General features: G+C 42.7%; 1 protein-coding gene across 2 annotated transcripts in view; it reads right to left on the bottom strand.

Annotated features, from left to right (window-relative positions):
- Positions 1-13,046, bottom strand: part of ZNF704 (zinc finger protein 704) — a 223,478-nt gene that overhangs the window by 29,214 nt on the left and 181,218 nt on the right. For both annotated transcript variants that reach the window (XM_032869129.1, XM_032869128.1), the window contains exons 3-4: positions 9,299-9,402; positions 4,202-4,440 (exon numbers count right to left, since the gene is read on the bottom strand). In XM_032869129.1, coding sequence (XP_032725020.1) covers positions 4,202-4,440; positions 9,299-9,402 — 343 coding nt within the window. The remainder of the gene's footprint in view (positions 1-4,201; positions 4,441-9,298; positions 9,403-13,046) is intronic.

The following is a 13,046-nucleotide window of genomic DNA, read 5'->3' as shown; positions in this document are numbered from 1 at the left end:
AAGAAGCCTTTCATTTCCCTTTCTTGCATTCCCACTACCTTGGCTGAAGATCTTCTTAAATGCAATGGGTACTTCATTCAGGAAGTGAGCCCTGCAGTGGACAGCCTGGAGTTCCGTTCTCCGCCTTCCGATTTTTTTCTGAACCCTCCGCACCCCAGTCCCACCCTGCCACACGATGTTGGCTGTAGCTGCATCTGATTATTTTCTTTCCGTGTTATTCTCCTCTGTGGGCAGAGGGAAATGTGGATTCTTGAATTAATTTTCTTTAGGAGTTTCATCTTTGCTATTTCAGCCAAGCTGATCTTATCTCTGCCACATTATAAGCTACAGGACCTTGGGCAAGTCACATAACCTTAAGGAGCCTCTTCTGCAAAATGGGGTAGGAATATGCCAAGGATTTTTGTGATGATTAAATGAAAGGCTGCATTTAAAAGCACGTTGTAAACTGTAACTAAATTTGCAAATGTAGTTGTTCTCTGCAACTGTTTCTTCCTTGGTGCTAGTAGAAAGAGATAATGCCCTGGGGCGCCTGGGTGGCTCAGGTCAAGATCTCCTGGTCCTGGGATGGAGCCCCACTGCAGGCTCTGCTCAGCAGGGAGCCTGCGTCTCCCTCTCCCTCTGCCTCTAATCCCTTGCTCCTGCTTTGTCTCTCTCATGCTGTCTTCTCTCAAATATATAAGTAAAATCTTAAAAAGAGAGAGAGAGATTCAGAGTGAGTTCCGGGTCTAGGCAATGCATCTCATACTCTCTTCCTCTTTACATAAGAGGAACATGGGTCACCATAAAGGTGAGAGTGAGGTATTCATGTGTGGGGGAGGTGGCAGAAGAGATGAGAGAGCTTCCATAAGGAGGAGGAAAAGCAGGATCACTTCTTCATAATCCCATGGTGGGGTGGTGGTGGGGGAAATGCTGTTTCCGCTTTTGTTCAGGGGTCCAAAATGTCTGTTACAGTGTTGCTACATTCCAAGACACAAGGTTTTAGCACTTGCACAGCCTCACAACCTTTCTACTTATGGTCACATTTAATCTTCTTCATTATCTGGACAGAGGTTTCATAATAGCTGTTTGCCTGGCTTACAGGTAAAGAAGTTGACAATCAAAGAGGTGAGATGATTTTCTTAAGCTCTCAGGGTAGCAACATTGATTTCTGTTCAGTGCTCCTCTTACCACATTCTCTCTTTATACCAGGGAACAGGGTCACCCAAACTTTTTAAACCAGGAGCCACAGTAAGATGCATTTTGCACATTACACACATTAAGTGTATAATTGAAACAAAAGCATCAAGGAACAACACCTCCCCTGATTGAGTGCAGTGCATCCTACTCTGTCTTATTCATTAAAGACGTGCTATTCACTGCTCATTAAATTGACCGAGAGCCCGCTAGTGGATTGAGACCTGCAGTTTGGAAAATACTGATCTAGAAGATTCTCAAACAATCCCCACAGGAAACGTGACCATCACAATTGCCCATGGTCTCAAACAGATTAGGAATCTGAGGGGTTGAAGAGAAAAAATTAGATGAACTCAGAAAGTTTGACTAACTAGAACATATTGGCAAATGGATTGAGCAAATTAACTCTTAGAAATCTTTTGAAATAGGATTTTTAAAACTCTAAGATAACTGCATCACAGTTACTGTGTTTCTGCCACATTCTGAGCACAGCTGTTATCACTCTGATCATTACCGCCTCTTTCTACATCAGTGTCCACCTGCCCAGTTTCCAACCTTAAATGAAGCGGCTACACCTCCATTCTCAGGACCTCCATTCTCTGCATTGTGCCTGATGGGTGCACAATAAATATTGGTTCTCTTAATAAATAAAAAAAAATGATTAGCAACCATCCCACATTCTCATTACTCTCACTAGTCAATGTAACTTGAAGTTAAAAAGGCAAAGACTTGATTCATGTAAGAGCCATGATTTGAAACTGAGTGATTACGAGCCTCAGCCAGAGGGAAAAATCATAAAGAAAGAGGTTGAACAGGGGCGCCTGGGTGGCTCAGTGGGTTAAAGCCTCTGCCTTCGGCTCCAGTCATGATCTCAGGGTCCTGGGATCGAGCCCTGCATTGGGCTCTCCGCCCAGTGGGGAGCCTGCTTCCCTTCCTCTCTCTCTGCCTGCCTCTCTGCCTACTTGTGGTCTCCATCTGTCAAATAAATAGATAGAATCTTTGAAAAAAAATAATAAAAAATAGAGGTTGAACATGTTTTTTATTCATGCATTTATTCCTACTATCCAGCATCCTGCAAAATGGGTCTGTGCCCTTCAAATAAAGCCACTTTGTAATTAAGCTCCCCCCCCCTTTTTCCTTTGGTGACTTGCCTATCCCCTAGCTTAGTTAAAGCCTATAAAATCTACAAGTCTGACCAATGTCACTTAATTGTAATGCAAGAGTGTGAGTTTTGGCTCCTGGCTACATTAGAAACGAAAGGCTATGGCAGGTTTTCAGCAATAAACCCTACAAGCTGGGGTATGTGTGTGTGTGTGTGCGTGGGGGTGCATTCTGGGCCGGAGTCCTCGCCACAATACCAGGACCTACTGGATGAGATCACACAGATGAGCTCAGAGAGAAAGTCTGTGCAGCCAGAGGCAAAAGGACAAGCCTTTGGGTCCACATGGCTGTCTTGCCTGCAGATTCCCACTGACACAGGTGGCAGCTTCTCTCCCTGACGAGTCAAGCAAAGACTCAGATTCCCTGCGGACCCACAGGAGGCTGGAGCAACTCCAGCCCCCCTGCCCCATGGAGAGATGTGTGAAACAGCAAGCCTTCACGCCACCGCCTCTGGGAAGGACAGGAGACTGCAGGAACACTCTGTTCTCCGAGAAGAGAGTGTGCTTATACAATGTCCACTATCACACATGCCGAAGGATGCTAAGAGAGATGCAGGGAGGGACAGTTGGATCCATGCCATCTCTTTGTTTTGCTCTTTGAAATGAATTGGGGGGATAAAAAAGGTTGCACTGCAGCCCTCAAGGTTTGGCTTTGGATTTTCATTTGTGAATTACCATGAATAATGAAGCTACTGATAACCAATTAAAAGACTAAAATGTAAAATAATGGTCATATATATATATATATATATTTAGTGATTTTAAAAATAATGTTAAAGTGTTTTCTAGATATAGTAGTATGGCTTTATTCCAGGAAATAGAAATTGTTTTGAAAAACTGGGAGCCAATATAATGATTTAAATGTATGTGAAGACAATGAAAAGAATGTGAGCTGGAGGTCCAAGGCAGACTTGTGTTTGAACGACAGCTCTGGCCCTTTCTAACCTGCATGACAGGGGTGTGTTGAATGCAAAACCCCTTGATTGTCAACCTCCTCATATCGAAATGGGAAAATAATACTTATGGTGCAGGACTGCTGTGAGGATTACATAAAGCTATAATCAGGGGCTCAGTGGGTTAAAGCCTTTTCCCTCGGTTCAGGTCATGATTCCAGGGTCCTGGGATTGAGCCCCACATCGGGAGCCTGCTTCCCCTTCTCTCTCCCTGCCTGCCTCTCTGCCTACTTGTGATCTCTCTGTCAAATAAATAAATAAATAAACAAAAATCTAAAAAAAAGATAAAAGCTATAGTCACTTAACTTATTAAATCAATTCATTGGTTCTCCTTTTTCTCTTTTAGTGGAGCAAATATGTACTTTTTAGTATATAAATACACACATATGTTTATATGTTTTCTGGCACGTATGTTTCTACTGGTTTTATAAAAATAAGGCGCAAATATTCTTCCCAACAACGCTTTGGGGCTTACTGAAGCAGAAAAGAGAAAGATATAATACCAATTTTATTTTACAGATGAAAAAATTAAGTCCCAACGAGAGAGTGAGTTAATTACCAAACCAAGCCTGAAGTACAATTTTCTAACTTCCAAATGCTGGTTAGTCGTAGAATACCTGATGTTAATTCCTATTCCAGTGCAGCAACTGACAGAGGATGGGGTCGGTGGGCGGGGAGGGGATGTGTTCTTGGAAGAAACATTATCAATGACTTGGTCATTTTTGTTTTTAATCATGACCCTTCATTTATTTTGAACCGTCAGAGAACATCAGAGGGGAGCAGGGGCCGATTCTGTCTGCCCCACCCGGCGTGGGGTGGAGGAGAGCCGCATCAGCCCCCCTAGGCTCACACAGGCCCATGGAAGGTGGACATTCCTGCAACCCAACCCAAACACGGTGTGGCCCACACACCAACCTTTCTTTTCCTGGGGATGGGCTCGTCAAAGAGCAGGTTGCTGGCCTCCGCCTCGTCGATGCCGTCGTCCGGCGGCGGCTGCGGCGCGGGGCTGCGGAAGGGCTTGAAGCTGTCGGCGGACAGCGGCGGCGACGGGGTGGACGGGTTGGACTGGTCGCTGGGGGCGCTCCAGCTCCAGTAGCCGCTGCTGCTGCTGGAAGGCACGCCTCCTCCCTCCTTCCAGGATCCGCTGAGGCCCTCTGTCCGTGCACACAAACACAGTGTCAGTAGGAGCCTGGGCTGCACTGTGTGTGTGTGTGGGGGGGGGGGGGGGGGGGGGGGGTCGGAGGCAATGGGGGCAGCGGGGGACTCCATGCTCTGCTCATGAAAGCGCTTGAACCCCCTCGACAGTTTGCAACGGTTGGGGATGTAAGATGTACTCTGAACCTCAAAAAAAAAAAAAAAATCCGCGTTGCTTTACAGTTTATAAACATGTAGCTATTTTCATCACACAACAGGTTTTTCTCAGTTTTTTGATGTGTGGTGTTTTGTTCAACACTAGTTTCTCAGGATAACAGTGGAGATTAGATGAAAATAAGAAAAAAAAAGAAGATGTTCTTGTTTACAAAGTCTGGGGAGCGCCTGCCTTTCTAAGAAAGAACTCATGGGCAGCTGTCTTCCCCATCCCCATCCCGGATTTTAACTTTTCAAAAGAAATTTCTCATAGGTCTGTGATCCTTGCATTACACTTATAGAAAAAGTCCAAGATTGAAGAGTCAAAGGGACTAATTTCCAGATAGTTACCTACGGCCATCTACCTTATACTAACAGCTGCTTATTCTAACAAATAACAGTGCCTTACAATTGGTGAGTATTTTACATCTCGCGGAGATCCTTCACAAGATCTCGAGCATTCTCACGACATCTGTCTCTCAGAGTAAGGACAGTCATGCCTATTTTACAGACGGAGATCGTGAGGCAGCTGGAAGTTCAGTGACTTGCTGCGTGACTGGTGTGGAACTCGGGTGGGTGTTGGGCCCAAATCCTGGTCTACCCGTTGGTCTTCTCCTTCATGAGTGTGTTGTGAACAGCCTCTTTTGTCTCTAGCAAAACTGAGGTCAGAGGAGGATTTATTGGTAATAGTTCCTGGTAAGACTGGTGTTGAATTTTACCTTTCCACCTGTAGGGAAACATCATAAAATGTTTGCTAGTGTAGAGAGATCTTTGCCCAGTTAGAATGTCTTGGGCCTGTCCTCATGCAATGAATGTTTTTAGCAAACCACTGAAGATTTGCTTTACCTTTCAAGATGCCCAATCTTAATGAGCATTTGTATAATTCTACTTTCTTTTTTTTTTTCAAAGATTTTATTTATTTATTTGACAGAGAGAGAGAGCGAGAGAGGGAACACAAGTAGGGGGAGTGGGAGAGGGAGACAAAGGCTCTCCACTGAGCAGGGAGCCTGACATGGGGCTCAATCCCAGGACCCTGGGATCATGACCCAAGCAGAAGGCAGAGGCTTAACGACTGAGCCACCCAGGCACCCCTCTACTTTCTTTTTAAAGGATGATTTCTCCTTCATATTTATGTATATTTTGAATATATTAAAGCTATATTCTAAGTACAAAGGAGAAAAAGTCTCAAAATGCCTCATTAAAAAAATGTTGCTAATGGGACGCCTGGGTGGCTCAGTCGTTAAGTGTCTTCCTTCAGTTCAGGTCATGATCCCCGGGGCCTGGGCTCTAGGCCCATGTTGTTGGGCTCCCTGCTCAGTGGGGAGCCTGCTTCTCCCTCTTCCTCTGCCCCTGCTTGTGTTCCCTCACTCACTGTATCTCTCTCTGTCAAATAAATAAATAAAATGTTAAAGAAATTGTTGCTAACGTCTGTGTAATTCGTAATGAAGGGAAACGGTAGACTAGCATTCAGGGAGAAACTTCTTAACCACCTTCACATAATTAGAGTGCTAGCGTATTCCTCAGCTATGTCAGACCAAGAGTTCTCTTGGTGGACCGAAGTTTGAGGCGGAAATAGCAGAGGAAGTTCCCCATCTCATTAAAGCAAAGGCTCTGACAGAATCCAGGGGTCATTTATGCAGGCTCACACCTCGCCAGCCGCAACAAAACTAAATTAGCATCTCACCCTCACAGTCTACACAGAGACTGAGGCACTGACAGGACCTAGTCCCTGACTGTAAATAAGAAAGCTCCATTCAATACAACACGACTTCAAGAGGAGCCTCGTGTAAGGCCTTAGGTAATATTACGTGGTGTGACAGACTCACTTGGCAGGCTTATGAGGCTTATAAATATACTGTAGAAAACACTGCAAAATAAAATAAGTTCATGGTGCTAGATGTGTCATCGGCCTAGGTATGAGGAATTGAATTTATCTTGAAAACCAGCCATTATTACAGTGTGGTTACGTTGCTTCATGGCAATGTCAAAAGTTAACTTGCTTACTTGGGAATGGCCTTTCCCTTAGAAACACTACTTAAACAGAAGGATAATGTGATATAGAAATAAACTTTTCAGAAAAAAGTCAGAACCAGTTCAGAGTGTTTTTCAGAGAACATTGTCTTCTTGGCTTAAACAAATATTTGCCAAATTGTAGACACACACTGCTGGTCTCTTACTCTCTTTGCATACCACATCCTGACAAAACGATACCTCTCAGACACAGAAAAGGAACACAACAGTTTTCAAAACCTCATTGACATACAGTAATCCTGGACATAGTCTTTATTTCTAAAAAATTTAATAATTCCTTCATTTTCATAAACTACTTTCCCTTCTTAAAAATTTGCTTCCTGTTGCAGACTAAATGAGAGATAATAGACAATTTGGGATTATTAGTTGGGTAGTTCTTTTTTAAATAGTAACAAACACTGAATTAGTTTCTTTGTAACAATGTTAACAAAAGTTTTCATTGAAGAAGCAAAAAGTTTATTTTGATTTGAACTTTTAATACAAAGGAACATTAAAGATATTCTCAATTAAAAAAGAACACAGTGGTAAAAATGATGATTAGAGCAAAAAAAAAATACTTTTTCTCCTCTGTGATTCTTTTTTCCCTCTAATGGGTCTTGGAGATGCTTTCCATTTTGCGTTTACTGTAATCTTTCTTCAGCAGCATTGCCAAGCTGAGAAAGGTAAGTCAGGATACCTGTTCGCCAAGAAGCCCAGAGAAGAAGTCCAGGTCATTCAATAGGAATGGTCAGGCTCATTTTAAGAGGCTCATAAAATCCCATTTTAATCCCAGCTGGATTGGGGTAAGCATGGGGGAGGACCCACTGGATAGCCAACATATATAATTTCACAACTCATGCTTATAACCAAATGGTGTGTGAACCATAGCTCAGTCCCATAATTGACTAGGCTGGCTTTAAAGAGAAGGTTTCATTCAGCGTTCTCAGTGCACTGCATTTCAGTGACCTGGCTTCTGCCCAGGGGTGGTCCATTGGGAATGCTTTTGCCAAAACCACCAGTGACCTTCTACTTGATGCAGAATTCAGTCATGAGAAGGGAATCATGACTGACCTTCTGTAGCATCAGAGGTTCTCCTTGAAACATGCTTTTCCCTTGACTTGCATGAACCGCACTCTCCTGGTTCTCCTCTACATTGTTGGTGATCCCTCAGGTCCCCTCTGGCTCTTTAACCTCTGCTGGTCCCTTATAGGATGACAGGCCCTACCAGCCCCTTAGCTACCTTCTCATCATACTCTGCCTCTACACAGTGCCCTCAAGGTGATCTCATCTCTTCACCTGGCTTTGCAATGATGCCTACCAGTCCTGCACCATTAGCCCAGGTCTCTCTCAGTATGGACCCAAATCTCCACCAGACAAGGACCCTTGAAAGGTTCTGCCTACTAAACATGTTCTAAACTGTACCTTCACCTTCTTCAGCAACCCCACTTCTTGCCCTAACAGTCACCCAAAGATCTATGTCCCTGCTCTGCTCCGCATCTCCGGGAGGGGCCTCCTCCTGAAGCACACGGATAGCCTGGAAGTCACCCTTGTCACTCCCTCTCTTTCATTCTCTCTGTCTATCATCACCACATCCTGTCGATTCTGCCTCCTCCATGTTTCTCAATTATGTCCTCTTCATCCCCACTGTGACCACCAAGGTCCAGGACACCCATATGGTCTTGTTTTTTGTATTTGCCTGTAATCCTAGTCATAACGTTCCAGTGCCTATCACTTAACAGATATCCTGTAGACTCAGATTAATGTTCAAACTCCTAGCCAGGAACACATGGCTTCTCTTGATCGATATTGGGTCAAGCTCTCCAACTTCATCTCCTGCTGCCCTCCTGATATATCCTATTGAATTATATGTGTCAATATTATTATATCATGACAAAGATAGCAGATCTGGAAGCAGAAAGATACGGGATGGAGTTTCAGCTCTGCTGTTTACAAGTTAGTTAATCCTCATATGCCTCAGTTTATTCACCTATAAAATAGTGATAATAACATAGAGTTTTTGTGAGAATTATATAAGATTAAGTAAGCTTAGAACTTGGCATATAGTAAGTGCTGAATAAATGCCAGCCATTAATATGACTGATAGGGTTCTTTCCCCATAGGAGTTGTACAATATGAACGATTGATTATGGACATTGTTTTCAAACCATCTAGCATGCTACCCAATAAATATACACTGAATGAATGAATGGACTGCATACTTCTATTTGATTAAAATTATTATTCTATTAGGATAGTACTTTTTCAAAATATTTAATATTCAGAGTTCTTTGATACAACTACTGGTCTAATTAAACAGAAATAATGCTGGTGAAAATAACTTCATTGGACCAACCTCCATTTACCTGGGAAAAAAGAAGTATGAGCACTAAAAAATGTGTTCTGGAAAGGTGCTGGAGCTCAGTACATGTGAGCTGAATGGACGTATGTATGAATGAGATGCTGGGAGGTCTCTGGGAAGATGAGGAAGAAGATGATAGTTGTGAGGTCTCCATTTCTTCCAGTTTCCCTTGCTTTCTGCTGCTGAGGGGTGGTTAAACTGTTTATGATGTGTGTGTTAGAAATGAGATCCTTCAAAGAGGGGCTCTGCTCTTGGTGTCAGGGAGCCCTCCCCTAGGTTCCGTACCCCAGGCTTACCATTTGGCCGCACAGGTGGGCTCCGAACCAAAGGGCTGGTGGACAAGCTGGTTAGTACCATTGCTGCTGTCACCTTGTCCATGTCCAGTTCCTCTGAGGATTTCCTGTAAAACAGAGGGGACATTGTTACCTGTGCTCATTTTGTGTCTACTGTGGTCTATTATGGGCTACGTGTCCCACACGTACAATGTGTCCCACGCTACTACACACTTATTCCTTTAACTTGGCCCCATAAAATCCAAACTTTTGTCAGCTTTATTGTATAGATCAGGAATTCCGCCGAGGTCCAGAGGTTATGATCCAGTCAAAATCCTATAGTATGAGGAAGGGAAGGATTCCTCATTGGATAGCCACCTAACAAATACTGGGAGTGTGCTCTAAGATAGACCTTGTTCTAGGCACAGCCGATGTATGGTGAACAACAGACAAGGCTGGTGGGGAGAAACACAATTACTGGGAAACAAACAAAAGGGAACAGAATAATTCGTGATAGTGACAAGTGCTGTGAAGTGCATGAACAGGTCGACGTGACAGTGATGGAAGGTGGCTGCACTTAAGGTGGTCAAGAAAGGTTTCTCTGGGAGGTGACACCTCAGGTGAAGTGTGAAGGGGGGGCGGTCAGTTCTGAGGAGGTAAGGAAATGCCCTCCAAGCAGAAGGGACAACTGTCAAAAGGCTAGATGGTGGGATTGGGTGCTGGGTATTTGAAGAGCGTCCCACTTTGGGTGAGAAGGGGACAAGGGTGCAGAGCTGGTCATGTCGGGTCCTTTGCGCATGGGAAGTGTTTCAATTTTATTCTAAGTGGAATGGGAAATCACTGGAAGGCTTTGAGCAGGCCTAGTGACATAATATGATTAAAAATAATTACCTGAGCTGCTCTACGGAGAATGGATTTTAGGAAAGGCAGACTCAAGGCAGGGAGGCCACTTAGGAGGTAATTGCTTGGAGTCTGGGCACAAGAGGAAATAGTGGCTTGCGCTGGGGAGGGGGAGAGTGGCACCTGCTCTGTCAGGCCTGGCTGGTGCCCTGAGGGTGGGAGATGGGCAAAGGGGAGCAATCCAGGATGGCTGTCAGGCAGTCTGGCTTGAGCACTGACTAAAGCCATTTACTGAAACGGGAGATGGTGGAGGAGAAATGCGATTAGAGGTGTTTAAATCCCAGTGCCCTGCTTTCCTACACTTTCCTACAGGAAGGACAGGGGGTATCCCGGTAGTTATCATGTTGTTAAAGTGAAGAGCCATTGGGCAACATTCATTGAGATGAAGAGATTACCCTGGTTCATTAATTTTTGGCCAGTTAACCCCGCGTGAAGGTTCATAAGATAATGATCATTGTGGACTGAAGTCAGCTTGTTGAAGCTTATTCAAATAAAGAAGTTAATATCAAGAGGCAAAAATTTACGTGGTACCTTGGAATCAGATAAATTGTACCACCTCCTGAGAGACGAACAGTTCCAAATTAGAGAATAGTTGAAGAAGTATGACAGGGGATTAATAAACCATATTGACAAATGATGTCATGTTGACAAATGTGGCTTTCATTCAAGGCGTGCTCTATAATTTTTAAAGCAGTGAACTCTTAGGGATAGAAACTTTATAGCATCAACACACTGGGAAAAGAGATTCTTAAATTGGAGAAAAAAATCAAATTGTTCCCAAATTTGGGGGCGTTGCTCAATTAATTTCATCACGAAATTATAAAGATTATTATAACTTGGCTCTCCAATGTCCACGACGACACTGTATTACTAAACAAAGCTTACTCTTTCAATCCAAGGTGACAAAAGATGAGAATCTTTCAAATTTTCTTCTATAGTTCTTCTCAAAGCACCTCACCCTCTTTCTTGGCAAACTGTTCTATCTAAAGAGAAATCACTTTTTTTTTTTTCAGAGAATGGCAATTAAATCTTCTAGAAATCAAGCTTGAGAGTACACAGTGAAATTCACTTTGCAAGAGTTTTCAAGACAACCTCATACACTGAGAGAAAAACCCACTCATTCATTTGGCACATAATTAAAAGATTTCACAATATCCATTATTTATATGATCCTCATACTTGGGAGTAAAGATGATGCCAGTTTCTTACAGACACAAAGTCTCCTGAAACAGCACCAGGGAAATAACTTAAAGTGCCTTAAGGTAATTTTGAGTGTTTTGTTGCTTCAATCTCCCTATGTAGTCATGGTCACAGGGGGAAGGAGTAATTGGAGGCCTTGAAGGAGAAAGGTTTGTTCTATATCCTGCTATGTGGACCCTCGGGCTCCTCTGACTGGCTGCCCTCCCCAGAGTCCAGCTGTCAGGATCACTCCATGCCAATGGGGGGCACACATGAGCGGGCTGCTTGTCATCTCCTTCAAGACTGAATTACAGGAGAGGCTGACTTCTCTTTCTGTCAGCCTTCTCTTCCTCTTATTAACAAAAGGCTTGAGAACCAGAATAAGCAGCCATGAGCCTGGCACAGGGAAATGGCATGGCTGTAGGGAAAGGTCCCCTTACCCTCTGCCCTGATTCTAAAGGGACTCGCTGTACAGGGACATCTTTCCCTCTCTTACATCTTGGTTTCGGGAACCTTTATTTTTCCTTCCTCAATCTGCTTTGTATCTTTTTGGATTTTTTTTTTTTTTCACATCTAAGGTGAACATTTTTGTTTAAGAGGTCTAAATGATAATTAACTCAAAAGCTGATTTTTGTGTGTGTTTTGTTTTTTTTTAAACATGGACATCAACAGAGAATGTGTCACTAGAAAATAACCACGAGAGACTCTTAACTATAGGAAGAGAACTGAGGGTTGTTGATGGGTAGATGGGCCAACTGGGTGACAGGCGTTAAGGAGGGCACGTGGGAGCAGTGGGTATCATATGCAACTGATGAATTACTGAATTCTACATCTGAAACTAAAGGTTTCTATAGTAAACTAATGGTATACTATATGTTGGTTAATTGAATTTAAATTTTAAAAGAAGAGAATATGCATTTTTTTTGTATTGCCAAAGTTTACCATTACATTTCAAAACAATTATTGAGTGTCATAAACTGGATTTCTGATGAAGAGTGAAAAGAGGAATAAACATTTGTATAATCAGAGCATTTTTGCATTTGGATTACTTTTGACTGTCCCACTGGTTGTGGAGGGCACTGACAACAATAGTAACACCAAATCAAAAAAATACATTGTTCCTGATTCAATTAACCTGTATCTCTCCAGGAGTATTTTTATCTTGCTACATGAAATGTTACCAGATGATATGGTCTTGTGCTGAGTTGTGTTTTTGTTTTTATCTTTGTTTAATTTCTTTTGGTACAGTACTATCTAATTACTGATTAATTGGTGCTGCAAATTCAGATCCTTATAATTAAACATGAAGAGATGATATACAAAGTAGAATTCGTTACACTTTGAGAAAACTGCTGCAAAAGACTTCTGGTAGATTAAGAGTTGTTGAGGGGGGAAAAAACCCTCTAGAGGTTAAATATTCTTTCCTAATTTTAAATTAAATTTAAATCTACTCTTGAGTACCTTATCAACCACATGTTTGGAAAAGGCCGAGGCCTTTCTCAATCTTTTTTTTTTTTTTTTCCCATTTAATCTTTCCTCCCAGACTTAGTTGAGTATTATGGAGCTTAATAATATTTAGAACTATTTTTAAATAATAGTAATATTTGTTGTCATTCTATACGTGATTTGTCCCCCAGGTTGACCTGGCTTGGATGGATGAGTAGGATTTCAAGATGAGAGATTCACATTTCAG

Source organism: Lontra canadensis, unplaced genomic scaffold (assembly GCF_010015895.1).
Source record: "Lontra canadensis isolate GAN:19392208 unplaced genomic scaffold, GSC_riverotter_1.0 scaffold37, whole genome shotgun sequence".
NCBI classification, from domain to species: domain Eukaryota; kingdom Metazoa; phylum Chordata; class Mammalia; order Carnivora; family Mustelidae; genus Lontra; species Lontra canadensis.
This window is presented reverse-complemented; position numbering and strand designations above follow the sequence as displayed.